Here is a 26,367-nt window from a genome sequence, read left to right on the forward strand (position 1 = left end):
GGGAGTCAGACTCCACCTTTCCAAGCCTGAGATTCTAAAGTGCTTTGGTCTTCTGGTACAACTAGATTTTCTGCCCTTCATATGTCCTCTTCAACTCAAAGACGTTTTGCAGCAAATAGCAAATAATACCTTATTATTTTATCATTGGTCACTGCCCATGGGTCAGAATCCCTTGTTCAGTTGATCTGGGTTGTGTGTAAAGGCCTGCAGCAGCTCCAGGCTGGTTTCTGCATCCTAATTGCTGGGCAAATAAATCCACAGCTCTGCATTGGAGCAGGGAGGGGGGCTGGTGCTTACCCCCTTCTGACTGTGGGTCTACTCTGGCCTGATTGGCCCAGACATCAGTCTGTCATTACAGTCAGGGAGGGCAGGAGGCAGTCCTTACTCTCTCGTGGCAATGTCCTATTTTGCATGAAGTATAATCATTTGTATTTATTCTAAGGCAGTGTCACATTCTGTAAATGAAATGCTCCCAAATGTAGTGTCCCGCCAACCCCCACAAAAAAAAAAAAACAAAAACCTGAAAATACGTGAGCATATTTCTCTTTGAGTTTGTAGGAATTGTGCATGTGGATAAAGCAGGGACACATTCCTCTGCAATTGTAGAGTGTTCTGCCCCTGCCTGGGGTGTTATTGAGGTCTTTCTCAAAGTCCTTGCCCAGATCAGGATAACCAGTGGTTTCATGTTAGAAGGGACCATCACAGTATTAGGTGGTAGCTGCCTGGGACTCTACCGAGAATTCTGAGACCACATCAGGGTTTAATCATCGGATTCTGTGATCGATTAATAATGCCTGCCATGGGCACAGGAAGGAAGGAGATGGTCTACATGCCATATGTGCTATCAGTATCTCATGGTCATGCAGGCCCCTTCCACTGGAGCTGCCCATGAACAGGGCTCACTCTGGAATCCATAGGGCGGTGAGGGCCTGCCCTAGGAGTGCTCATCCCCATTGCCCCTGCCCTCCCACCAGGTCCCAGAAGCCATCCGCAAGTGCCAGCGGGCAGGCATCACCGTCCGCATGGTCACTGGTGACAATATCAACACAGCCCGGGCCATCGCCATCAAGTGTGGCATCATCCATCCTGGGGAGGACTTTCTGTGCCTGGAGGGCAAGGAGTTCAACCGGAGGATCCGCAATGAGAAGGGGGAGGTACATGCCCAGCACAAGGAATCCTCAGCGGGATGAGCTGGGGGGGGGGGGCGCCCTGGGAGGCATGGGGCCACATGACTGTACAGAGACCAGCCAGTGTGCCTCTCAGAGCCCGGTGACTTTGGGTGAGTCCCCTCCCTTCTCCAGGCCTCAGTTTCTCTCTGACCCCCTCCCCCATCCCTCTCCAGATTGAACAGGAGCGAATTGACAAGATCTGGCCAAAGCTCCGGGTGCTGGCTCGCTCCTCCCCCACGGATAAGCATACCCTCGTCAAAGGTAAGACTGGGGGGGCAGTTCTGAGGCCAGAATCTCCTCCTCTCCTGGTGCCTGCAGCTTCTTTCCAGGACAGAGGGCTTTGGCACAGGGCTCCCCACACCTGGCAACACCCTTGCCTCACCCCATTGCAGCCCTGGGAGTCCCTCTAAGGACCACAGGGAGATGGGGAGGTTGTGAGTCTTCTCTCTGGGTTCCACTTCTTCTAGGAGGCAATGGGACTGGGCCTGTCTAGGTCCAAAACTCTTAGCTTGAGGGTAAAATAGGGCCCACAGACATGTTGTATTTGGCTGGTATAGTGCCCTTTTTTATGTTGAATTTGGGTGGGTTTATAAAGACTCTCCCCTCACATTTGAATCAGTCTTCACCACTCCTTATTGTCTGCCATCCAGCCCACTTCACTCATTTATGTTCTCAGTCTGGTCCCGGAGCTTGTGAGTTTGAGATCCTTGGTCTGCCTGGTCTCTGAGGACCCCAACCAACATCTGTAACGGGGACCCCAAAGGTGGGCCATCCTGGGAATAGCAGCCTGAGAGATGAGGCCAAAAGCTAGCATCCTTCTCCTTCCCTGTCTTCCTCCAGAGAGAGGGCATACCACTTGTTGAGCCCAGATCGGTGGCCAGGTGCTGGGCCCTTTTAGAGTCATACAGCCCTGGCTTCAAGTCCTGGCTCAGCCACTAACCTGTTCTATACCCTTGGGCAAGTCCCTCCTCTTCTGGGACTCAATTCCTCCATCTTTAAAATGGCCATAGAAGGGCAGGTTTCTGGCTGAGGTCATCCCTAGGGCATCTTGGATTCCTCTCCCAAAATGTTGCCCAAGGACATTAATAGAGGCAGATCTGGCTTGGGGACAGAAACACAGCACCCCAGAATCACAGATACCAGAGCAGGAGGCCCCCCAACCTATCCCCATTTCTTTTTCAATCTCTCACTCATTTGTTTACTCATTCTCTTGATATGTGTTTTTGAAGGATCTACTAAGTGCCAGACCCAGCTCTTGGCAGACATAGTCCTTCCCTCTTGAAATTCATGGTCCAGATTCCATCCAGCAGACATTAAATAGGTTTCCTTGCACAGACCTAGAGCCTGTATCGGTGGAAGAGAAGGGTGGGGCCCTCTGTTGGCCTCTCACTCAGGCTGGGGATGGATGTCACATCATAGGCCATCAAAGGGGGGTTGAGGGTCCCGGAGAAAGGGCCTGTGTTTCAGGCGGGGCAGAGAACTGCACTGTGAAAGACCAGAGGCAAAGATTTCCAGATACCTTCAAGAAGTGGAAAGAAGCTCACTTGGCCAGGCAGGAGGAAAATTTGGCCCCCTCCCTGCTGTGGAGGAGCATGTAGGCAGGCGGAGGGACCCGGCAGTAACGAAGGCGACAAATGCCTGGTAGACAGAGGCTGGAGGCTGATTCTTCGCTGGGGACTTGGACCGCCGCCAGCTGGGGGGAGCAGCCCGGGATGACTCCCAGAGCACATGGCCTTGGAGCTGGACCTGAAGAGGGCGGAACTTGAACACATGCAAAGGGCTGGGGGGTGGTTGCGGCTACAAAGGCTTCTCAAGCCTCGGGTCCCATTCCCTCCCTCATCCCACGGGCTGCTGCTTGCCAGGACAGGACAGGGAGAGACACATACAGGAGCTACGGTGATCTGATGAGGGTGGGTGAGCGTCCTTGGGGAGTCACTTTCCCCAGGGGGCGTGGCATCTGAGCTGAGACTACAGGTGCGGGACAGGCACAGCTGGCGGGGGACAGCCCGGGCAGACAGGGGCGAGGGAGCCGGCATTGCAGACGGAGAGCCATTCCTATGACTGGAGCACAGATTGGGGGCGGCCAGGGATGAGAGATGAGACGATCAGAGAATGAGTGAGGCCTGACCACCAGGGACTTCGAAATTTCTGAATGGAGCTAAGAACATGGATGTCACCCTGAGGCCAGTGTGGGGAGTGAGAGAATGATTCTCAGCTTGGGGGAGGGGACAGGTCAGTCCCGGGGGTTCGAGAGAAATCCCAGCGTTGCTATGCAGAGTGAACAGGTAGCCTGGGGTTGGTGGGGAGCAGGGGGGATGCTAGTGGCAGAGGGGATGGGGACAGAGAAAAGTAAAATGGTTCCCGTGGGATCTTGGAGCAGAATCTGCAGGCCTTGGTGATGGATGTGAGGTGCAGGATGAGAGAGGGACATGCCAAGAGTGACATTCAAATTTCTGTCCTGTCCATGGACATATCAAACTCCACATGTGTCCAATGATGACATCTTTCACCCGCCCTTTCCACCGGCCCCAGCTCAGTGACAGGGCTACATGCCATCTCTTTATTCTATTTGTTGAATCTTTTCTTTTTATTTATTTTTTATTCTTTTTTTTAAGATTTTATTTATTTGAGAGAGAGAACAAGAGAGAGAGAGTGGACTGGGGGGTGGAGAGGAGCAGAGGGAGAGCGAGAAGCAGACTCCCCGTGGAGCAGGGAGCCCGACGTGGGGCTCGATCCCAGGACCCCAGGATCATGACCTGAGCCGAAGGCAGACACTAAACGGACCCAGCCACCCAGGCGCCCCTCAATATTTTATTGAGGGTGAATGTCTGGAGAGAGGTCAAGGCCAGTTGATAGGTCAGGGGTCGTTGGCAAATGGCACAGCCCAGGCCTCCTCAGGAGTGACTGGACCCCCAGGTAGAAGGTGCTGAGGGAGCAGATGGTGGGAGAACAGAGGAGCTCCTGGAACCCAGGCAGAGGGGCAGGTGTTTCCAGCTGGGGTGGCCACCGGCGTGGCCAAGGGCTGCAGAGAGGGAAGAGAGTGCTGGAGAGGCCGTCGGGGCCCAGACCACAGAGGGCCACAAGCCAACACGGGGCTCAGGTGCCCAACATGCCCTGCAGGTGGGCAAGCCTGGAGCTGGGGAGAGTCACAGCAAGAGGGGGGGGGCAGGGCAGGGGCCAGAGAGGAGGCTGGGCCCGGCCGGAGGTCCTCCCGACGATCAGGGCCGGCCGGCTGCCTCTGCCCCACGGAGTGTCCCGGGGCCCTGAGCACCCTCGTGCCCCGCCCCACAGGCATCATCGATAGCACACACACCGAGCAGCGCCAGGTGGTGGCCGTGACCGGGGATGGCACCAACGACGGGCCTGCACTCAAGAAGGCCGACGTGGGCTTCGCCATGGTAGGGGCAGCTCGCCGCGGGCCCTGGGGTGGTGCCTGGCAAGAGCTCATAGGCAGGGGGTGTGGGCAACTCAGCCTCGAACTGGCTGTGTGGGGACCCCCGGTTCACACTCAGCTCACCCACCATCTACCTCACGTGCCCAGTGCTCTCAAGGCTCAGCCTGGCCCCCCGGGGTCTTCCTGGAAGGGTGGAAGAGGGCTGCCTGCCGTGATGGGTGTGGGGGAGGATGGGCCAGGGAAAGGCTTCCAGAAGGCGGAGTTGGCCTCAGGGGCCGGGTCTGTGAGGAGTACACGCACACACACCCCGCGCGGTCTGGCCGAGCTGGGCAGTTGGGAGGAGGCATGTGGGGGGCTCTATAGGACTGAGGGTGTGCAGGGGATGAGAACAGTGTTGCTCGAGCTGCTCACCACCCCCTAGCCGCCCCAAACAGGCTCCTGTCCCCACAGGGCATCGCAGGCACGGACGTGGCCAAGGAGGCCTCAGACATCATCCTAACGGATGACAACTTCAGCAGCATCGTCAAGGCAGTGATGTGGGGCCGCAACGTCTATGACAGCATCTCCAAATTCCTGCAGTTCCAGCTGACGGTCAACGTGGTGGCTGTGATCGTGGCCTTCACGGGTGCCTGCATCACGCAGGTGGGTCCTCCGGGGCGGGGGGGGGTGGGGCAGGCGGGCAGGATGGGGCATGCCAAAGCCTGGGGGAGCCTCTGCCAAGGGCCAGGAGTTGCATCACAGACCTCAGGTGCAGGCACCAGCCTGAGGAAACGAAGCTCAGCAAGGTGGGGGGCTGGCCCAAGGTCATCTGGCAAATGGGAGATGTCAAGCCTCACCCCCATGGCTGCCTGACCTGGTCCTCCCTCCAGGAGGCAGAAGAGGTCATCCTGGAAGGAAGGCAGAGCCCCCAGAGGGAGGCAGGGGCAGGGCGGGGCCCAAGGGAGGTCAGGCGACCAGCTGGGGGTAAGGAGCCAGCAGGGCCTTGGGGGCAGGAGTGTGACAGGAGAGGCCTGTTTGCCTGGGGCCCTGAGGCCAGGTTGGGGCTCCTTGTCACTGGGAGGGGCAGTTGTCTGTCAGGATCACCATCTGGGTCATAAGCAGCCCCATCCTGAGCTCAGGGGAAGCCAGCCAGCAGGCCTGCATGTCTTCAGCCTCACTGCTTCCTCACCCAGCCCCATGAGGTATGATCCCCATTTTACAGAAGCAGAAACTGAGGCTCAGAGGCTGGACCAGCCAGGAACTGCCATTGTTCCTGCAGCCTCCTGCCTCCCCCTAGGGGCTGACCAGCCTGGCCTGGGGAGGAAAGGGCCAGTATTCCAAGGCCTCCCAGCAATCACGTGGGTAGACAAGCTCCTGCCCACAGAGAGGAGCCCCCAGAGGCCCAAAACACAGCACTGCCCCGGAGTGCTTTGTGGCCTTAGGAATGCTGCTCCCCTCTGCTGCATTCTGAGCGCCTGGGGCTGCATGTGGCAGCACCCAGTACCCTCTCCTGAGAGTCAGAGCTGGGAGGTGGCTGGTGGGTCCCTTCTGCTGAAAGGGCCCTCTCCTGGTCTGTGGGCGAGAGACTCCCTCTAGTGGTGGCTTGGGGAACACTCCCACAGCACAGCCGCTCCTGCAAGGCTTCCTGGGGACCCCACTGATGATGCCAGATGGAGAAACAGGTTCAAAGAGGACTGCCGGTCTGCCTAAGGCTTTAGATTGAGTTGGTGGCAGGGCCATGTAGGCCTTGGTGGGGAGATGGGGGGTCCCGACCCTGAAACACATGTAAACAGAGAAGGCTGATGAGCAGGAAAAAGCCTCAGGACGTGGGGAAGGTGGCTGCTCCAGGGCACAGGTGGGAGAGGCGGCCTGGAGGAAGGGGTTCTGATGCATCTAGGAGGTGAGTGAGTATGGGGTGCAGGCAGAGTGGGCCTCGGGGGCTGCACTGAGAAATGATAGAGGAGTGAAGAACTACTCAGTTTAGGCTATTAGGCTTACAGGGTCAGTGGGCTTCCTGAAGGAGGTGTTCCACTGTGGATGAAGCTAACACCAGAAGGGGAGGTCTGGGCTGTAGAGAGGGTGATGCTAGGGAGAGGTGGGTGCCGCCAGCCAGGGTGACAGGTGTGGAGAGGAAAGCAGGGCTGAGGAAGGGGCCGTGGGGGGCACAGAATTAAAAGACCGGGGAAGAGGTGCCCTGAGGGAAGGGAGAAGGAACATTCTCAGAGAGGCTGAAGAGGGCCAGGAGAGTGGGGTCAGGGGCCAGGAGGAGACAGTGGCCAAACAAGGCAGGGAGGTCAGTGAGAGGAGGCTGGAAAATGTGTCTCTCAATTGGTGAGAAGGAAGGTGCTGGTGACCTTGGAGAAAGGGATTTGGGGGACATGGAAAGGCCAAAGTCTGCCTGCCAAGGACAAGGTACTTGTGGGTACAAGGGAGGAGAGGACAGCAGATCAGCTCCTCGAGGCAGTGTACCCCACATGATGGGATTGTGCACAGAGCGGTATGACTGTATGGTCCCAGTCTCAGCCAGAGAGAGGCGTGGAAGGATCCACACCAGAATGTGGATGGCGGCCGCCTGTAAGTGACAAGATCATTGATGAGTTTTAGCTTCCTCCGCTATTCCCTACTTGCCCAAATTTTCTACCATGGAAGTATGTTATTTCTGGAATCATAGATACACACAATAATTGCTTAAGTTAAAGTGGGACAATGAGGTAAGAAGGAACTTGGTGGTAGCGACAAGGGGACAGGGGTCACAGGCGCTGTTGGTGGGACAGCAGAGACCAGAGCCTTGGATACTGGAGGGGAAAGCAGTAGGAGGCTGAGCAGATGGGATCTATGCTGGAGACGGGGGAGAGCTTGGCCTTAGCCAGGAGAGATGTGTCCACAGGGGCTGAAGGGGTGGACAGCACATGGTGGGGAAGTGGGTGAATTTACCAGAAGGCAGGGAGCTGCTGACCATCATGCCTAGAAGACTCAATTTTCTCCTTGGGGGAGAACACAGGTAGGCAGGTCTAGGCTGTTCTCCAGAGAAGGGAAGGCCCAGCAATCCTGCGGGGTGCCTGTTCAGGAGGCCAGCTGAGGGCAGACCCACTGGGCAGAGTCGGCTCAAGACGCCACCAACAAGCTGCTGAGGCCCACACCCGGCCCTTCGTAGCAGCTGGTGGGGCCGGCCTCCCCTGTGACAGCCTTCCCCACCACTGCTGTCTCCAGGACTCCCCTCTGAAGGCCGTGCAGATGCTCTGGGTGAACCTCATCATGGACACGTTCGCCTCACTGGCGCTGGCCACTGAGCCACCCACCGAGACCCTGCTTCTGAGGAAGCCATATGGCCGCAACAAGCCCCTCATCTCACGGACCATGATGAAGAACATCCTGGGCCACGCCGTCTACCAGCTCACCCTCATCTTCACCCTGCTCTTTGTTGGTGAGTCCCCCACCGGCCCACCTGGGACACCCCGGCCTGGACCCAGCGTTCTGGATTCACATCTGCCCTCTTGTCTGCCGTGAAGTCACAGGGGCCCAGGGCGGTGAAGTGAGCTGCTCAAGGTCACATAGCAAGTCTTGGGCAGAGCCGGACCCTGTCTCAGGCCTGGCCAACCCCAAAGCCAGGGCTCTTCCACTGATGACAGCTCCAGACGCTGAGTACACACTAGGCCGTGTGGCACCCAAGTGTTGACTCATGCCTCTCACCCCCGCCCTGGAGGAGCCTGAGGCTCTGGCCCCTTCTCCGACCCATTCCCGCACCTCATCCGTGCCCCGTGCAGGCATCCTCACTGAGACCTCCCCAGGGAGGGACCAAACGCCTCAGAGCCACCAACTATTCCCACAGCGTTTTCCTTTAGGCTGCTTGCTTCATTTAGGTCTTTCCCACCCTCAGTGGGGCAGGCGCCTGTGCTCCACCACACATTACAGGGAGTGCCCTGAGGCACACGGAGGTGAGCCGACCTGCAGCCGAACTGGGGAGCCTGGGGAGATACCAGGCCCGGTTTCCTCAGGTGTTTCAGAGATGATGCGGGCAAAGCCTACCCCTGGGTCACGGAGAGTCCCAGAGTGGGAAGGGGCGGGCCCACAGTCACACAGGGAGTCAGGGCCAGCCAGGAGTCCCCAGCATGGGCAGAGCCCCTCCGCGTGAGGAGCTGGGCTTTCAATGCCAGCGAGCACTTGCCCTCAAAGTCCAGAGTACAGATGTGGGTAGGGCATGGATCCTATTCCCCAAAGGGCAGTCCTCTTGTATGAATTTGGAAGGTGATGTGTTGGCAGGACTATTGTCAAGAGTATTTTTAGTCTTCGAAGAAGCCATGTGAATGCAAAACTAGGAGAGAAGGCTGCTGGGTGGGGGTTCCTGGTTTACTTGCTGGCTTCCCCCCTTGAGCACCTACTCTCAGCAGTCTTGGATTCAGCTAGACACCTCACACTAAGAAAACCCCACAAGCCCTCCTGGCACCAGCTTACACAGCTTTGCCAAAAAATGTAGAATGGCACTGGGCCTGTCATCAGTGCGTGTCCACACAGCAAACCGGGGGGCTACTCTCCACCCATCATGTGATAACTCAGGTACAAGAGAATGAGGCCACTGGGTGGAGCCAGCCTGGCCTAGAAACCCCAACATCCACATAGCAATCGATATTTCCTATAAGAGCCCCAGAAGCTTCCAGAGGTCTCAGCAAGGGTCACAGTCAGTTACAAGAAGCACCACTTTCAGGGGAGCCCAAGGCCATGACCTCCCACCGGGGATTCCTGGTTCATACCCTGTCCTCCCAGTCTTCCCAGTCCAGATGAGTTTGCCAACTGGAGGTCACTTTCAATAAGCAGTGTCAGCCGACAGGAGAGCTTGCATTCCACCTTTATCAGATTTCCACAGAAAAGTGGAATAAAATTCACCCAACATCTTTCTCCCTAGAGAAGAAAGGGTTTTGTCATCCCTCCACTCACTCAGGACCACCCAACAGTGCAGGCTCACCCCGCCCCCTGACATCCAGAGCACCGCCTCTGTCTCTGCCTGACCCACCCGGCTGCGCGGAAGAGGCCCCCACTCAGGGCCCGGCGTCCCCCCCCCCCCCAGCCGAGGCCCTCAGCCCCGCTCCTGCCCTCTCGACTTGGCAGGCGAGAAGATGTTCCAGATCGACAGCGGGAGGAACGCGCCCCTGCACTCGCCACCCTCGGAACACTACACCATCATCTTCAACACCTTCGTCATGATGCAGCTCTTCAATGAGATCAATGCCCGCAAGATCCACGGCGAGCGCAATGTCTTCGATGGCATCTTCCGGAACCCTATTTTCTGCACCATCGTGCTGGGCACCTTTGCCATCCAGGTAGCCAGGCCCCCACCCCAACCTGGGCCGGGGTGGGCAGTGAGCAGCCAAAGCCCCTTGGCCGTGCCCTGAGAGCCCAGACCCCTGAGTTGGCCCCTGACTCTCTCCCTCCTTCTCTTTCTCCCTGTCCCTCTCTTTCTGTCTCTCTCTATATATATCCCTGTGCTCCCCTTTGACCTCCAGATAGTGATCGTGCAGTTTGGGGGGAAGCCATTCAGCTGCTCTCCACTGCAGCTGGACCAGTGGATGTGGTGCATATTCATCGGGTTAGGAGAGCTCGTCTGGGGCCAGGTAAGTTCCGGGTGGGTTGTAGGAGATGCCTCTCGGCAGAGGAAGGGAAAGAGCACTGGACAGGGAATCCGGGAGTCCCAGGAATGGGTCCCAGCTCTCCCATGGACTCAGTGTCTGACCCTAGGCAAGGCCCTCCCCATCTCTGGGCATCTAAGCAATGGGGGTTGGCCCAGGTCCCACATACTGGTCTTTTGGGTACCACCACTGTGACTTTTGCCTTATATCTATATACCTCTGATCCTGTTATTTATTTGATATTTTCTTTCAATCAAATCAGTTTTTTTATTGAAATTTATTTCAAAAGGCAACTTTATATTATTAATATGATTAGAAAATCAGTATCATTTGTCATAAAGAGAAGCTAACAAAAAAATAATAATGTAATGAGAGCAACGTTATTAAACTCTAACTCGATGCCATGGCCTGCCAAGGCTCAGAGCCTGAAGCCAGCTTGTTGTTTAAGAGGATAATTAGTAAGTAGTATGACACCAAGCAGAGACTCCTTTAGAGAGCTCTAAGGAAATGCAGGAGGGGTGAGCTCTGCCTTGTCTCAGAGTGATGCAGGGCTGTGTCTGGCATCCTCCCGGCTTTGGGGAATCGTGGGCGGGATGCTCCATAGGGGCCCTTCCAGCTGTGACCCAGAACATTCTCCCACTGTTCCCTTCCCTACTTTTGCCCAAGTCCTAGGCATGTGTGCACACATGCAGGAGTGCATACACACACACACACACACACACACACACACACACACACCCCTTCACGGCACTCACTGCTTGCAGCCCGACCAGGATGCAGTGCTTGTGAGAAGTACCTGGAGCCAGATCTGGGGCAAAGGGGCTCTATTCCCAAGATGCTCCATTGTCCAGGTAGTGGGAGCCCCAACTGGCCTAAGACATTGTTCTTGCCTTCGACCTGTTCCAGGCTAGAGTGGGAAGTTGCAATAGCAGAAATTAACTAGAAGATGAAGAAGAAAATTTAGTTTCATCCAAAAGGTCCTTCTTTAAACTTTGGAGCTTCTTTGGAAAGTTGATAAACTAGATTTGACTTAGCAACCCCATTCCCTGGGCATCTTTATCCTGCTGGAGCCCACACCCTCAGGGAGCTCTTGGCATCTGGAGAGCAGACTCCTAATGCCTGAGGATGATACCAATGGGCAATGCTGAAACCCCAGGGAATCCATGAGGCTGAGTTTCCAGGTCAGCCCCCATCTGTCCCTAGAGGGGCCTCTGATCTTTGCCACCTCAGCCTCCCCATAGGGCCTGCCTTTCACACCTCGGCCCCATGGACAAGCCCTTTGGAGGACGATTAAGTATAAAAGCATATCCCCTTCTCATATTGCCTTCCCTTTCTGGGAGGGCAACCATTCCCAGAATGCCCAGGACTGGCTGTCCCCATGGTACCCATCCCCTGAGCCCCTGTTGCCCACACTCAGGTACCACAAGACCCAGTGATCAGGAGGAATGAACCCAGGGACCTGAGGGCCAGCTGTGGGCCAGGCTCATGCACAGCAACTTAGACACACCCTCTTGCTTAATCCTCAAACTCAGAGTTAATCCTCAAACTCTGAGAATTGCCCCCCAGTTTTACAGATGGGAAAACCAGAGCTCAGAGAAGTTAAATGACTTACCCAAGGTCACATGACCTATAAGGTCTGGGGTATTCAAGGTCACACCTGTCCAACTCCTAAAGGCCAAGATTTTCCACTGTGCCCTCCAACTCTGGATGAGTGAGTGAAATACAAAGCAAATCAATAAGAAATTATAAAAGATGGAGTTGAGGAATGGGTAGGATGAGTTAAGAAGTGAGCCGAGCCCAACTAGGTAAGTTGGGGGGCTGGGGAGGAGAGGGGCGGTGGGGTGGCAGGTTGGGAAGGAGGCCACCTGAGGGACAGCCCCCATCACCCTGACGCTGGACCCCCTGCAGGTCATCGCTACCATCCCGACCAGCAGGCTCAAGTTCCTCAAGGAGGCGGGCAGGCTCACGCAGAAGGAGGAGATCCCGGAGGAGGAGCTCAATGAGGACGTGGAGGAGATAGACCACGCCGAGAGGGAGCTGCGGCGAGGCCAGATCCTGTGGTTCCGAGGCCTGAATCGGATCCAGACCCAGGTACAGGAGGCTCCCGGGGCTGGGCCACATCTAGCTGGGGCGGGCGGGGGATGGAGATGGGCGTGCTCCATGCCACCCCACAGGCCTGCAGAGACGGGGCTCCAGCCCTGCTCTCACCACCTCGCCAGCCTTTGGTACACCCATGCTCCCCACACGCACGCTCCCGTGGCTGCTAAAGAAGCTGCGGCCTCTTCAGGAACCTTCCCTCTCACCCCTCAGACCTGCGAGGGGTCAGATTGGGGTCACACCCACCATGGGTTTCCAGGGGGAATGCCCCTAAGCAGGGAGGGGGCCTGAGTGCTGAGGTGAGTGTGGGGCTCTGGTCAGGGTCAGGCTCCGGTCACCACCAGGAGGGGCAGTGCAGGGCTCGGGAGCCAGCAGGTGTAAAGCCAGGGCCAACCCCAGATTCTCCTGGGCCGGGGCATCTCTGCACACGTGTAGCATGTTCCCCACCGGGGCCTTCGGACACTGGCCTCCAGCCTCCACCAGAGCGTCGAGGCCACTCTGGGAAGCAAAGTTTGGCTTTCTCCACGCATACGCAGACATGTACGTGCACAGTAAGGCACACACGCCAGGCACACGTGTGGGATGGATTTCCTCCCCAGGACAGACACCTGTGCCCCCACACGCGGGCCACACGCTCTCGCACAGCCCTCTGCCCAGGCTGGAGTTCTAGATCACACTGTTTGTTCACAGCCCTGTGGGATGAGGGACTCAGGGGACTAGGAAACTAAGGGAGGGTGGGCCTCTTGCCCAGACCACGCCTAGCACCCCACTGTAACCTGGGCTGCTTCACGCCCCACCGAGCCCTCCCCAACATCCTCTCATTGGCATTCACAGCCCCCCCCGGTTTTAGGGGTGACCGAGGTTCAGGAGACAGACCTCTCAGAGAGCTGGGGGCAGGGTGGGAGCAGGTGTCGGGCCCAGAGCCTCCCGACACCACCGGGGTTCTCCTCTGCGACGAGAACCCCAGCGCGCAGCCCTTGGCCAGCCCTGCCCGGGGCTCTGGGGCCCCCAGAGGGGCCTGGCGCCCAGCAGACGTCTTTCAGAGGCTTTGAGTGTGTCTGGTAGTCTTTGTTTGATCTAAGTCACCTTGTCCTTGTCCCCATGGCTGCGGCTGTGCTCGTGGCGTTGCGCCTGTCAGTCGTGTAGCTGTGTGTCCGTTCTTCTCGCAACTTGTCTCGTTCTCTCCTCCGTTGCAGATTGAAGTAGTCAATACTTTCAAGAGCGGGGCCTCCTTTCAGGGAGCCCTGCGGAGACAGTCCTCCGTCACCAGCCAGAGCCAGGACGTAGCCAATCTCTCTAGCCCTAGTCGCGTGTCGTTGTCCAATGCTCTTTCCTCTCCGACCAGCCTTCCTCCTGCTGCAGCTGGGCGTGAGTGTGAATCCTTACTGCCTCGGGCGCCACCGACGCCAGCGCTGGGCGGGCAGGGGCCGGGGCCCCAAGGACACGGGGGGCAGCCGGTCACGGCGAGGCCCAGGGGGCTGAGGGGCCGCAGCCATTGAGGAGGGTCCCCACTGGTCAGGAGAGCATAGCCAGTCATGGGGTGGCCGGCCCTTGGTGGGCCAGGGTTGGCTGGGGTCAGGGTCAGGGGCTTAAACACTCAGCCAGGGGGTCGTGAAGGTCAAGAGTGGCCAAAAAGGTCTGGGTCAGTCCAGGATCACCATCTGGTGGGGAGTTTCCAGTGATCAAATGCTCCAGCCCACTAGAGGGTCACAGCGGCCGAGGCCGAACAGTCAGCCAGGACGGCAAGGAGTATCCGAGTATCCCAATTGGTTTAGGGCCATACTCAGTCAGGAAAAGCCTGGCCCACAAGGTCAAGGTCAGAGTTGGCCAGGAGGTCAGAGTCTTATAGTTAGTAAGGCGAGCGTTACCACGGGTCAAGGCCATCAGAGGTCACAGTCGGTCACAGTGGGGTCCAGCCAAGAGAGGGGTCACTACTGGTCAGAGGTCCCAGTCGGGGGGGGGTCCCAGGCCTTGGAGGAGGAGATCACAGCCCGGAGGCCCCCACCACGGTAGTTCAGAACCCTCTGCTTCTTCCCCTGTACATCTGATGGCATTAGCCGCCTTACACACACTATGCCCTGCACGCTGAAGGTCTGACCCCTTCCTAGAAAGGACAGGGCTCCTTCCCCATTCAGCTTGACCTCAGGCAGAAAACGGTGAACCAAGTCTCACATCTTGGCTGGATGCCAGCAGGCCATGAGGGATCTGGTCCAACCCGTAGTGTCCTGCCCTTACTCATCTGAGGGATAGCCGGGGACTCTGGCCTCCAACTTCTCCCTCCTGCCAAGCTCACCTCCTCATGGCACCACTTCTAACCTGCTCTCTCATCTCTGGCTTCTAGATCTTTCTGAACCCCTCCATGGCTTCAGGCCCCAGAGGGAATAAGAAGTCTCTATTTACTACCTGCCTCCCTTACCTTGTGTCCAGTCAGCCCCTCCCAAACTGCGGGGGAGCCCCTAGTTCTGGTCTTCTCAGATTGCCACAATGCATCTGTTCCAGCCCTCGGGCTTTTGATGAGGAACAGGCCCTGGGGCTTCATCTCGCCATACTTTTTACAGTGCCTGTACCCCCATCCAAACACGGTACACCCACCACACACATCCCCTCCCACTGAGCTGGAGAGGACCTGCATGCCGGCTGGGAACTGGGCCATCTGAGCCCTCGGGTGGGAGACACGAGCCACAGGGAGCCTGTTGCTGGCCCATGCTCATATCCCATGACTGTTCGGTGGCTGCAGCCCCGCCAGGTAGGGAGGATGCAGAAAAGGGAAGAAAAGCCCTTCTGGGTTCATTCATTAGCACAAAAACCCAGCGATGGGGAGGCCAAGCAAGCCAAGGTGAAATGGAGATCTATTTGAGCAGACCAGGTCCAAGTCACGTTGCCGTGACTATCGCTAGGAAGTCACTGCCAGGCTTTCTCAGGGCAAGAAACACTTTGGTCCCATCCTGCCCACCCCACCCCCCCCGCCCCTTACAGCAGAGAGCCTCAGCCAGCTGACCTCCTCCTTCATTCACTTAGCTCTGGCCTTGCTCAGCACCACCAGCTGTCTTGAAGTGCAATGACCAAGTGTTCCAGTCTGGGGGGCCTGCCTGGCTCAGTTGGTAGAGCATACAACTCTTGATCCTGGTTCAAACATAGAGATCACTTTAAAAAAGGAGGAGGGGGGTTCCAGTCTGGAGAGCCACTGGGGAAAGAATCCATTTCTTTGGGCTCCTGCCATCCCTCCTGGTGACTCCCACATCCCTCTGGCTGGGTCTGACCTCTTTGAGGCACGGTGCTTCACACTGGCCACAGCCAGAGCCTGCCTGGCATTTCTGGGCACCCGTGCAGCCTTTAGAAGTCTTCCTGTGGCTTAGCCCCACGCCTTAGCTCCCACAGCCTAGAGAAAGAGCTCGGTCATCTCAAACCTGGGCAATATCATTCTCACCTTTTCTTATTCAATAAGGCCAGTTGAGTGACACCCAGTTTTCAACACTTCTCCTTCAGAGAGACAGCCATTTCTGCCCACCCTCTATTTTCTCCAAGGACCTAAAGAGGCTGGTCAGGCATGATTCCCTCATCCAACTGCCATCTTGCCTCCTTGAGCATGTTGTATTCCTACCCTCTACCAGAGAATCCAGACTGTAATTTGGGGTGTCTTGTGGGAGCCTGACCATCCCCCTAGCCAAGAGTTCTGGTTCCAAAAGGGATCCTAACCTCTGTGGCTTCAACACACACATTTTGATCAATACAGTCACAGTGTGAACTCTAAATAAATACCCCCAGTTCCTCCTTCACCTGAATAGTTGCTATAACAACAATACCTCCTCTAGTCTCCAAGGACTCTGAGGGCCCTCTAGTTACCAGGCAGGGTCCCTTCAGGAGTCAAAGGCTTTTTTCCCTCAGGAAGGTGTGAAACCAGTAGCCAGGAGTAAGAGAAGGGGTCCCGGCTTGGGTGGGATGGAGAGGTAGGCTGCCTCCCACCTCCTCTGAGCAGGGACTTCTTCCTGGGGATTCTCCAGCAGAGGAGGGTGGCCCTGTGCATGCTGAGTCCAGAATACCTGGAATCTTATACCCTAGAAGGAGTCAAACCACTGTCCCCTGGGTTACCATGAGTTGACCACCAAGGTCTGTGGTGGGGCAGTGTCTGCTTGGGGCGGACTTCTGACTCATGACCTTGGGGTGAGGAGCCCCCCATCCCATCCCTCCCCCGGCACCACTGTGAGGTGGAGGGCCCCAGGCAGACAGATGCATGCGGTGACGTGACAGTCAGGTCACACTCACACCCAGAATGTTTGGGAGGGAACTCTGGTCCACTGTCTTGCTTTCCTCTTCTGACTGACACAAAAGTGAGTTTTTTTCCCCCAGAAACTTAAAGGCACACCCCTAAGGCCTTATACTTGAGCCTCACTCAACATTTTCCAAAGTAGTCCCCACATCCTTCATTTCGCATATGCCTCACCAAGGAAATAGGAGAGAGGACCTGCCAATACGTCCATTTCCCTGAGAAAGACACTGAGGCTCAGAGGACTGGGCTGACTTGGCCACGATCACACAAGTGAGTGGCAAGAGGTCTGACTCCGAAGTGCCTCATTTTCCCACCATCCCACAACCACTTTCCGGACAAGCCCATAGCCCTGGAGACTGCAGAGGTTTATTTCCATTCCAGAACCAGTGCCCATGCCCACAGCCTCACAAAGTGGAAAGGGGTCCACCCTCTGGGCTCTAGAAGGCCAAGAAAGCGGTTTCTCTGCTGGACTTTCTACCAGCCTGGCCGGGACTGGGGCGAAGGGCACCTTCCCACTGGTGACCAAAGACAAAATGAGCATTCGGCTCTGTGACCTGAGGCCAAGCCCCCTGCCGCTCCTGCTTATGCCCCTCAAACTCCTAACGCATCTCAAGCCACTTTTGAATTTAGCGAGTGTGTAGCAGGCTCCGTGTTGGTCAGTGGAGGTCCTCCTCCTTCGAACCAACCAGGCCAAGCACGTCAGACCCCTAACCCAGAACCGGCCACTTCCTGGCCACTACCAGACAGGGGCCATCTCCTCCTGCCACTTCCCCTTTACCTTCCTGATTCCAAGGACCATTAGGGCAAGGAGGGCGCGTCTCTTAAGGGAGAAATGAAGAAGGAAAGAAAAGAAAGCTATGCCTCTCATTAGCGTTTTGGTAACGAACTCAGTGCAATCTTGGGTTGGCGAGAAAATGGCTTGCTTCTGGGGTGGGGCCTAGACCTCTCCACTGTCTGAATATTCCATGTGTTTGTTTCCCTAGAGGGCTAGAGAACCCTGGAGACAGAGTTCAGCAAGAGAGAGTGAAATTAAAAGAGGTTGTGAGTCTTTAACCTTGAGCCTGAAATGAATGTGAATCAATCCCAGACTCTTGGCTTCCCTGAAGCCGGGTAAACATTCGAGTATGTCGAACCCGTCCCAGCCCAGGGCCGACGCAATCCCTCAGAGCCGTCTGACAGGGGCGTGGGTCTCCTGTTTCCTTTGTGCTGATGAAACCACAATGTCTGAAATCCCACAGGCTGGGTCCTTTCCCCTCTCCCCTCCCCCCATACCAAGTACAGTTCCAGCCCCAAAATCTCACTTTAGGGTAGGCAGGGATGGGAGGCGGAAGAGCTTTTTTTCTTCCCATATTTTTTCATTTCAGCCGCGGAGAGAACCGAAGTGGACACTTGAGATGACCGTGGCGGGGTGTCCCGAAAAGTCTTGTCCCCACAGTCTTGTCCAGAGCAGTTCATTCTTTCTGTTGTCTCCATGCCAGGGGGAGGGCAAGGGGCCTGCATCTCATTGTGTGTCGTGCCCTCTGCATTTTCAGTCACATGACAGGGTCCCACCACCATTCCTCCTCCTCCACCACCTTATTGCAATTCAGCCTCAGCACATGCGGGTCACTAGGCTGGACAGTTACAATGACAATTATTCCCATTTTACAGATAAGAAAACTGAGGCCCACGACACCTTTTTTTTGGTTTCACTTAATCAAGGGTGTAATGGTCTGCTCATCAGGAGATCAGAATATTTAATAATCCCTACAGAGCCATGAACAGGGAATCCAGGGAGAAAGAGGCCTCAGAGCAGTCACATGGTTGTCACGGCGTCAGCAGGCTCTCTCTTGGCCCCTGATGCCTCTTATTTAAAGCATGATTCCAAGAAGCAGGGCCCCCTGGAGTCCCCAGAACACAGCACATAAAAGGGAAACGGGACAGAGATGCTTTTGAGCAAACAAGGAAAAGTCAGAACGAGTAATGATGGCTGACAACCAAAGAGAGACACTTAAAAAAAAAAAAGATCAAAACTCTCGAGTCTTACAAAAGACCAAAAGGATTACTGACCAACTTAACGTTACATTCTTCTCTGTGTACACTAAACCAAAAGGCAGAGGAGCATCTCATGTGCTTTAGAAACACTTCCCTCGGAAAAATAATAAAATAAACCCTGCGCTAGGACACTTAAAACCATCAGCCACAGTCATCTAGAAAATTCACTTCCATGGACAGGGCTTTCCCCACCTGTGCCCCACCAACAAGATACCCCTGGGTTTGGCTGAGAGTTCCACAGATCCTGGGACCACAAGGGCCTCCCCACAAGAACCCCGCTGGTCCTCTGCCCCCCCCACCCCCACAGGCCTGTGGTGTGGAGGGACCCACTGCTCTGCAGGGAGGGCCACTGAGGGCACCCTCAGTGCCACGGCCAGTTTGGCTGGGGCTCTGCTCCTTGGACGCACCGAGGCTGCTTCGTACTTCCCCGCTACTGCCTCCGCTCTGAGTTGGGGCTAGGAAGAGAGGAGGAAATACCTTTGTCCCAAGTCCCATCTGCCCCTTGAGATGACAGGCATGGCTTCCCCCTCCCAGGAGTCTGGAGAAAGGGACCCCTCTCTCCAGCACGGGGGTCCTGTTCCTCTGTACCCCGTGAGGCAGGACAGAGGACAACCAGTGAGGCAGCGTGTCTTGCCCGCGGTCAAGGCACCAAAAGTGGCAGAGCCTTTTTCAGACATGGGTCTCCCTGACTCCGAGTCCAGTGCTCCTTCCACTAGCCTGGAAGACTCGATGTCCAGCTTCCTTTCACACTCTTCGGAAAACCACGCATTTCAACTAAGACACAGAAAATGAAAGAATGTGCTTTTTTGTGGCTCGGGTCCACACCCCCTTAGAATCCCACCCAGGGCTGGGTTTGGCCATCTGATTCTGGCCTCCTTTTTGGGAGTTTTGTGTTTTCAAAGCACAAACAAAGAAATAAAATGCCCCAGGAAATAAGGGACCCCAAAGTCAACTCCAATGACTGGCCAGGGCTTTGAGTCTATACTCGAGTGTTTACCTCCCAAATGCATGAAGGAAAGAAACGTTGGGTACAAAGACCTCCGTTCACATTGTCCAGGCTTCCAAGTGTAGCCGTGTGTCTGTCTGTGTGTGCCGTGTGGTTCCTGACCCCTCACCGTGGCATGCTCCCCGCCCCTGAATGTCGTCAGTCTGCCGGCTCCTCCGTGCTTTCTGGCCGCCTCAGCTCTGCACCCCGGAAAGCCCTGAGTTGGCTTTGGTTTGCCTTGCTGCCTTCAGTTTGATGTTCCTGTTCTCTGGCCCTCGTGTGTCTTCTCTCATCCCGGCTCATCCAACTGTCTCTCCTTTCCGTTCCTTTTCTGTTTGTGACACGTTATCTGTTCCATGTTGTATGGTTTCTTAACTGCGTGTGGTTTTCTTAAGATTAATGTTCTAAAACTAGCTTCTCCTCCTTCCTCCTTTATTCCCACCTGGTCCCGCTCCCCTTCTGCATGGTTGAACTTGTGCTTTGAAGTTAACAAGGCTCAGTCTCTCACTAGGTCTGGGTGCCCGCCGGAGTGGACTATGCTTCCTCTAACCACTGTTTCCCACCATCTCTGTGATGGGGCTTGATTCCTCCTGTCCTAATACTGTAGTTCTGACCAAAACCAAAGCAGTTTTTAAAACCTCATGGATGCATATAACCTGAGCCCCCTCTTCCATTCTTCCCCTCCTGCCCATGCTCGTAACACCCAGCGACTGTGGATTCCAGCCGCCCGCTGTGCCCTAACCCCTCCCCCCCCACCCCTCCTCCGAGCGCCCCCCCAGCTTGGCTGCCGCCCCCCCCCCACCAGGGCAGTGCTTCTCACCCCTGTGCTTCCCTTACAGATTCGCGTCGTGAAGGCGTTCCGTAGCTCTCTCTATGAAGGTCTAGAAAAGCCTGAGTCTCGAACCTCCATCCATAATTTCATGGCTCACCCCGAATTCCGGATCGAAGATTCACAGCCCCACATCCCCCTCATTGACGACACCGACCTGGAAGAAGATGCCGCACTCAAGCAGAACTCGAGCCCTCCATCATCGCTCAACAAGAACAACAGCGCCATCGACAGCGGGATCAACCTAACGACCGACACAAGCAAATCAGCTACCTCTTCAAGTCCAGGGAGCCCCATCCACAGCCTGGAGACGTCGCTTTAGCTGAGGACCCCCACCGCCACCCACCCACCCCCGGGCCCCACCCATCCAGGCACCCAGCTCACCCAAGCAGCAAGGAGCAACAACAGGAAACCAAATACTGGCGAGAAAACCAACATTTCCACCCAACAGACCCTTTTTCTGGCTGCGATGCTGTTTGAACTCTTTTACACTTTGAGGCAAGGGGCAGGATCTCCTGGGGGGGCTTACGGGAGTGAGCGATTTTCCCAGAACAAGCCCTTCCTGGCTCCCGCCCAAACACGGACCAGCCATGCACCCGCCAGGCCACCACGTCCCCTGCATGAATGTACTGTACACTTCCAGTCCTCCCCTTGTTTGGTTTTGGGGGGGTCGGGGAGGGTTTTTTGTTTGTTTTCTTAGGCGGGAACTGCAAACAGACTCTTTTCTGAGACTATTTATCCAATCCACTGGTCTGTGAGTTTTTGAAATGCTTGCGCAGCATGGTCTCAGTTGTATAGGTTAATTTAACAACTTTTTGAAACTGCAGAGCTTAACTCACCTAGTAAATTTGCACCAACGGAACCGAAGAACTTCACAGACACTCACGAGGTTATATCCATTTCTTTGTATCTATATCAACGTATACTTTTCCAAGACTGTATACGTCCATATAGATAGGTATATATATATATATATATATATATATACACACACACACACACGGATATATAAAGTTTTTTTTGCCGGCATGTTGCCTTGTTTCCGCTTAAATTGCTCTATTTTAACTTATTTATGTCCTAAAACAAGAATGTAATTTGTTTACAAACCTGTAGATAACGTCTTTGGCTATTTGTACGGTTTAAGAACACTGGCGGCCGAGATGTTATATAAACAGCTCAGCCCAACAGACACTTCCCTGGATTGCATCCTTGATGTTTTACAATAGCCATGCTCTGATTTTTGCCTGCTGTTTCCATTCAATTATGTCACTACCGCGGGAGGCTCAGGCAGAAGCCAAATGCTACCGAGGAGGAGTATCCATCCGGAGGGCTTAACACCGTGCTCCGTAGACACAGGGAGAGGAAGAGAGAAGGCTTCCTAGGTTCGCAGCACTAACGGCGGGCCTGGCCCGGGGATGACGGGGTCCGCCCAGCTTTGGTCGAAGACTTTTCTCTCGATGAAACTCACTTGAGTTTACTAAGAGCATTTCAAAAAGAGGTTCTCTTTGGCACTGTCTGGACAGAGGTTGAGGTAGTGTTGCAATATTATAAATGCTACTGTGTTGATTTTTTTTTTTTTTTTTAGTAATTTAGAGGTTTATTTACTTATAAATTGCAGCATATGAGCTGTTGGCATACTGGATGAGGATCATTATGGCTTGCTGCTTTTATTTTTATTTTTGAAGAAGAATAGCCTTTTTCTCTGCACTATTTAGATCCGAACGAACCTTATGATGTGTATATTGAGATGTATTCAGTGTGATTTTTAAACCAAATTGTCTTCCTGTAGTCGCAATATATACTGTAGCCTTTTGACAGCAAGTCTTGCTTTCCCAGACAGAAAGCCATTCTGAAACCCTACAGTATCACAGGTGAGAAAAGGTGGTTATTTTTCCCCCAAGACAATAACAGCACTAGTAATCCCACTTAATGAGAGCTTATTTAATTGTACGTCAGCCTCTTAACTGCTAAGCACTTTGTGGGTATCAGCTTTTTTCATAAAAGAACTTTTGTATTTAATACAAAGTTTGCTTTGAGACTTTTCAGCATACGATCTTTTTCCATAAACTTGTACAGTGCAAAAGACATTTTGAATACCATGATCGATGACGTCCCATGCTTTGAGGAAAACCAAACACTTTCCACCTCGCTTGCAAAGTTCATTCCTCATACTGACCCCTTCCCACGGTTGCTCTGTGTCAGCTCAGCCCTTCCCTTCTCCAGGCCCAGAGAATTCTTCCACAAACAAGATGAGAGCCACTTGGGAAAAGAGCCATAGTCAGCTGGGAGGGCCTACGGCTGGGTGGCTGTGAAGGAACCTGAGGCTTTGGGATCCCAAGTCAGCCCATCCCACCTGGCAAAACCTTCCTAGAAGGAGGACCTTCTGTGTGCAAGAGCATCACCTGAATGTCGTGAAGGAATCTCTCTGAATGTACCCAGCAGAGGAAACTGCACCCCCAAAGGGGTGACCAGCCCTCAGATGTGCTTATTGGATTCCAATACAAACACCGCCAAAAGCCAGCCCGTTGTTCTCCTGCCGAGAAAGTAAAGACCTGCACATGTGAAAAAACCTGGAGCAGCTTTGGAATGTGGTATTTTTTGTAGTTTCCTTTCTCAAGGTTTTCCATCTCCCCACCTTCTTGGTTCCAATCCTGTGTCCATGACCTCATTCCCCGACAGCAGGAAAGCTGAGCTTGCCCACCACGCTCCCTGTTCATTCGGAGCCGGGACACAGGGAAGACAGGAGGGCCTTCTCTGAGCGGAGCCTAGTTTGGGGAACAGGGAGCAGTGGAAGTGACCGAGGACACCCGACCTCAGTGTTGGTCTTTTCTTGTCAGGAATGATGGATGCTTACACACACACACACACACACACACACACAGAGGAAATGATTGGTTTGTCAAAACTCACTGTAGTACATAAAGCTTGCACTCTGCGTCCTATATCTAGCAGCATGGGGTACGTTTGGCAGTTCACCCCATTAGGGGGTCAATAATTTATGACCATTCATCTGTTTTTATGAATTTTTTTATCTAGACAATATTGTAAATAAAGAACTCACCGTCTCTGTTCATTTAATACTATGCAATGGTTATGCTTTCAATTGCTGACTCTTCTTACTCCCGCAGCGTGGTTCTGAAATGTCTGTGGTTTAAAAAAAAAAGGCAAAAAACCAACATCAAACAGAACACAGTAAATATATACTCTGTAATGTATATATATGTTTTTCCAGTTTGGGACTGCACCATCCACTTAGCTTCTTCTCTGTCCTCTGGACAAGGGCTCCAGGAGAAGATAGCAGATTCATTCTGAGGTCTAAGCTCAGCGACTTGTCTCCCCTCAACAGATGAGAGAAGAGCAGGGGGCCCATTCAGTGACCCCTGGGGCTGGAGAATCGCCCACCTTTGGAGGTGGGCAGGGAGGAATATTTCCTCCCTGCGACTCAGGCAGCGCTTTCCCTAACTCTGAAGCAGCCTCCATTGCTCCCGCCGACCCCTCACCATGGCCCCTCGCCCCCCTGTCCCAACCAGAACACAGAGTAGACAAGAGGGAGGGTGCCCTGCTTTTGAGACCAGACCAATGAAAATGGCGGTACTGGGCCAAGGACTCTGGACCCGTCTCATCCTGGGTAGCCTACTTATTGAATAGCTGCTCTTTTCCCAACCATGCTAAAATGCCACCTGTACCACATACTGATAGCTTATATAGATTCGGGTCTATTTCTGGAATTTCTCTTCTGTTCCCGTATCTGGATGTCTCATCTGGCACCAGCCATACAGTTCTAATTACTGTTGCTTTATATAATGTTTTATCATGTGGAGGAGGGATAAGTACACTTCCCTCTTTTTCTTTTTTTAACAAAATGTCCTGGTTATTGTCTCACAGCTAATCTTTTAAGTAAACTTTAAAATGTTGCCAAGTCTTCCACCCCTGCCCTTCCCCCACCCAAGGGCCCTGTCATTCTATGTGCAAAGGGCTTCCTTTCTGCCATTGTAAGTACCGTTCACTCAGGGTCACTAGATAGAGTGAAACAAAGATAGGAGAAACTAGATAGGAGAAACAAAAAGAGCATCCTAAATTTGGGGGGAAGCCAGAAGTTCCTCCCACCATTTCACCTGTACCCTAAGCAAGGGTGTCACCAGGAGAGGCCACCAAGCTCCCCACCCCAATCTCAGTTTGGGACCCAAAGTCACCCACCTTGGTTATGCTGGGGTGGACCCTCCATCTGCCCCAGTCCAGAAGAGGAAGAGGGCTCTCTCCCACACCTGGAGCTACCAGATTTGCGTGGCCCAGTTGTTTTTATTTCTAATTCTCCTCATGAAGAAACCTTTATTCCTATCTCCCTTTCCGGAACTGCCTTTTTTTTTTTTTTTTTTTTTTTTTGGCAGGGGTGGGAGGGGTCACTTCTTGTTCTTTATTCAAAGTTTTTTCAGCGGTTGTGTGATAGGTCCTTTGGGATGCAGCAATTTCTTTCCTGGACCTTCACACCACCCTGACCCCCCCAATCCATTCATGCTCTACTTATGGGAGGCTTTCAGCTGGGTGTACTGTGACATGCCTCCCACCCTAAACTCTCTCCATAGTGTCTGAGATCCCATTAGAAGATGGGAGGGGTGCGTTTCTTGAAGGCTTCGGGTCTTCCAGAGCCAAGGCCTATCAAACAACAGCAGAAAATCCCCAGGTCTTTTCCAAGTTCTAAAGCAAGCTCTCCTGATGTGATGTAGAGATCCTACTCAACCAAGTAGAGGGAAGGGGATCCCAGGTCCTGGGCATCAGCAATCACCCCCTCCGCCAAAAACAAGACCTTTGAGGCTGCTCTGGGACCTTCTCAGCCCCCTAAGTCTGTTTTGTAATGCCTGTGGTGCTCTCCCTCCGGACCTTTCCTCTTGGGGGTCGCCACACTTTGCTAACTCTTGTGTGCACATATTTTATAACAGAGTAGCGAGGAAATGGTGCCGCTCCAGCTTCCACAAGCTGCCCGGGCTCTGGGGGGGGCTCTGGGACAATCGGGGCTGGGAAGTGACTGTGCTCTTATTGTACACTCTTTATTTCTCTGTATCTCTGGCTTGTGCTCTTTGTAATTAATGGGATTTGTCTGCCTTTTCAACACTATCCTGAGCAATAACAATAAATGCACACGTGGAAACGCAGACACGGTACACATCACAAGGCCTTTTTCCGCAGGACACCTGGGTCCCCGCCCTCCGTGGATTTGAACTCGGGAAAACGGAGTCCCTGGGAGGGAAAGGCACTTTGTCCAAGGGTGCACAGCTCGGTGGGTGGTCTCTCTCCTTCCACCACATCACATCTTTCAAATTTCCACCACTTAAGGGAGCAAGTTTTACCTGCCATAAGTCATTAACCTTCCATGAGGAACAGTGGGCAGTCCCGAAGAGCAAGACTTTGGGAGAAGAGGCCTCAGGAGGAAGAGGAAGAGATTTGGAGACAGTGGGTCGGGGAGGTAGGGGCACATATTGGGGAAAGCTAAGAATGGTGTGATTTGGGGTCTAGGATCAACTGGAGGGAGGCAATAGGACAAAAGATCTACGTAGGTGGCATCCCTTACTGGCAAGGGGGGGAAGCAGAGGGGAGCCTGGCATCCTAAGAATCTGAACTTTGCAAACCTCTACTGAGCATCAGCAGAAAACAAGAATGTGCCCAAACCAAGAAACTATCTCAATGTTGGCTCAAAGGTTGAGGGTTGTGCACGTGCATCTTCACACACACACACACGCACGCACGCACATACACTAAAGGCCAACCCTTGTCAGGGAGAACTGATCTTCAGATTAAGCACCATATAGGTCCAACCAAGTTCTAAACGGTTTCACCTCCCAGAGTCCATTTACTCCCAACATCAACGTTGCTTCAGCGTAGGTACTCTAATTCCCACTTAACAGAAGAGGAGACCGCAGCTCAGAGAGATGAAGGGTACAGCCAGCTAGAAAGGAGAAGATACAGTAGTGCTCCCAGCAGTCTTGATACCAGAATT

At 54.2% G+C, this 26,367-nt stretch overlaps 1 protein-coding gene across 11 annotated transcripts in view; it reads left to right on the plus strand.

Annotated features, from left to right (window-relative positions):
* ATP2B2 (ATPase plasma membrane Ca2+ transporting 2) overlaps positions 1–25,534 on the plus strand; it is a 374,078-nt gene extending 348,544 nt beyond the window's left edge. For 7 of the 11 annotated variants that reach the window (XM_036079860.2, XM_036079863.2, XM_036079864.2 and 4 more), the window contains 9 exons: positions 975–1,154; positions 1,343–1,430; positions 4,461–4,567; positions 5,014–5,205; positions 7,753–7,966; positions 9,646–9,857; positions 10,041–10,148; positions 12,072–12,254; positions 20,386–25,534. In XM_036079860.2, coding sequence (XP_035935753.1) covers positions 975–1,154; positions 1,343–1,430; positions 4,461–4,567; positions 5,014–5,205; positions 7,753–7,966; positions 9,646–9,857; positions 10,041–10,148; positions 12,072–12,254; positions 20,386–20,697 — 1,596 coding nt within the window. In that variant the 3' untranslated portion in view covers positions 20,698–25,534. Of the gene's footprint in view, positions 1–974; positions 1,155–1,342; positions 1,431–4,460; positions 4,568–5,013; positions 5,206–7,752; positions 7,967–9,645; positions 9,858–10,040; positions 10,149–12,071; positions 12,255–13,456; positions 13,629–17,510; positions 17,566–20,385 lie in introns of all 11 variants that reach the window. The other 4 variants (XM_036079870.2, XM_036079865.2, XM_036079869.2 and 1 more) reach the window with 2 other exon arrangements.
* The last annotated feature ends 833 nt before the right edge of the window (positions 25,535–26,367 follow it).

The sequence above is a fragment of the Halichoerus grypus genome, chromosome 1 (assembly GCF_964656455.1).
Source record: "Halichoerus grypus chromosome 1, mHalGry1.hap1.1, whole genome shotgun sequence".
NCBI lineage: Eukaryota > Metazoa > Chordata > Mammalia > Carnivora > Phocidae > Halichoerus > Halichoerus grypus.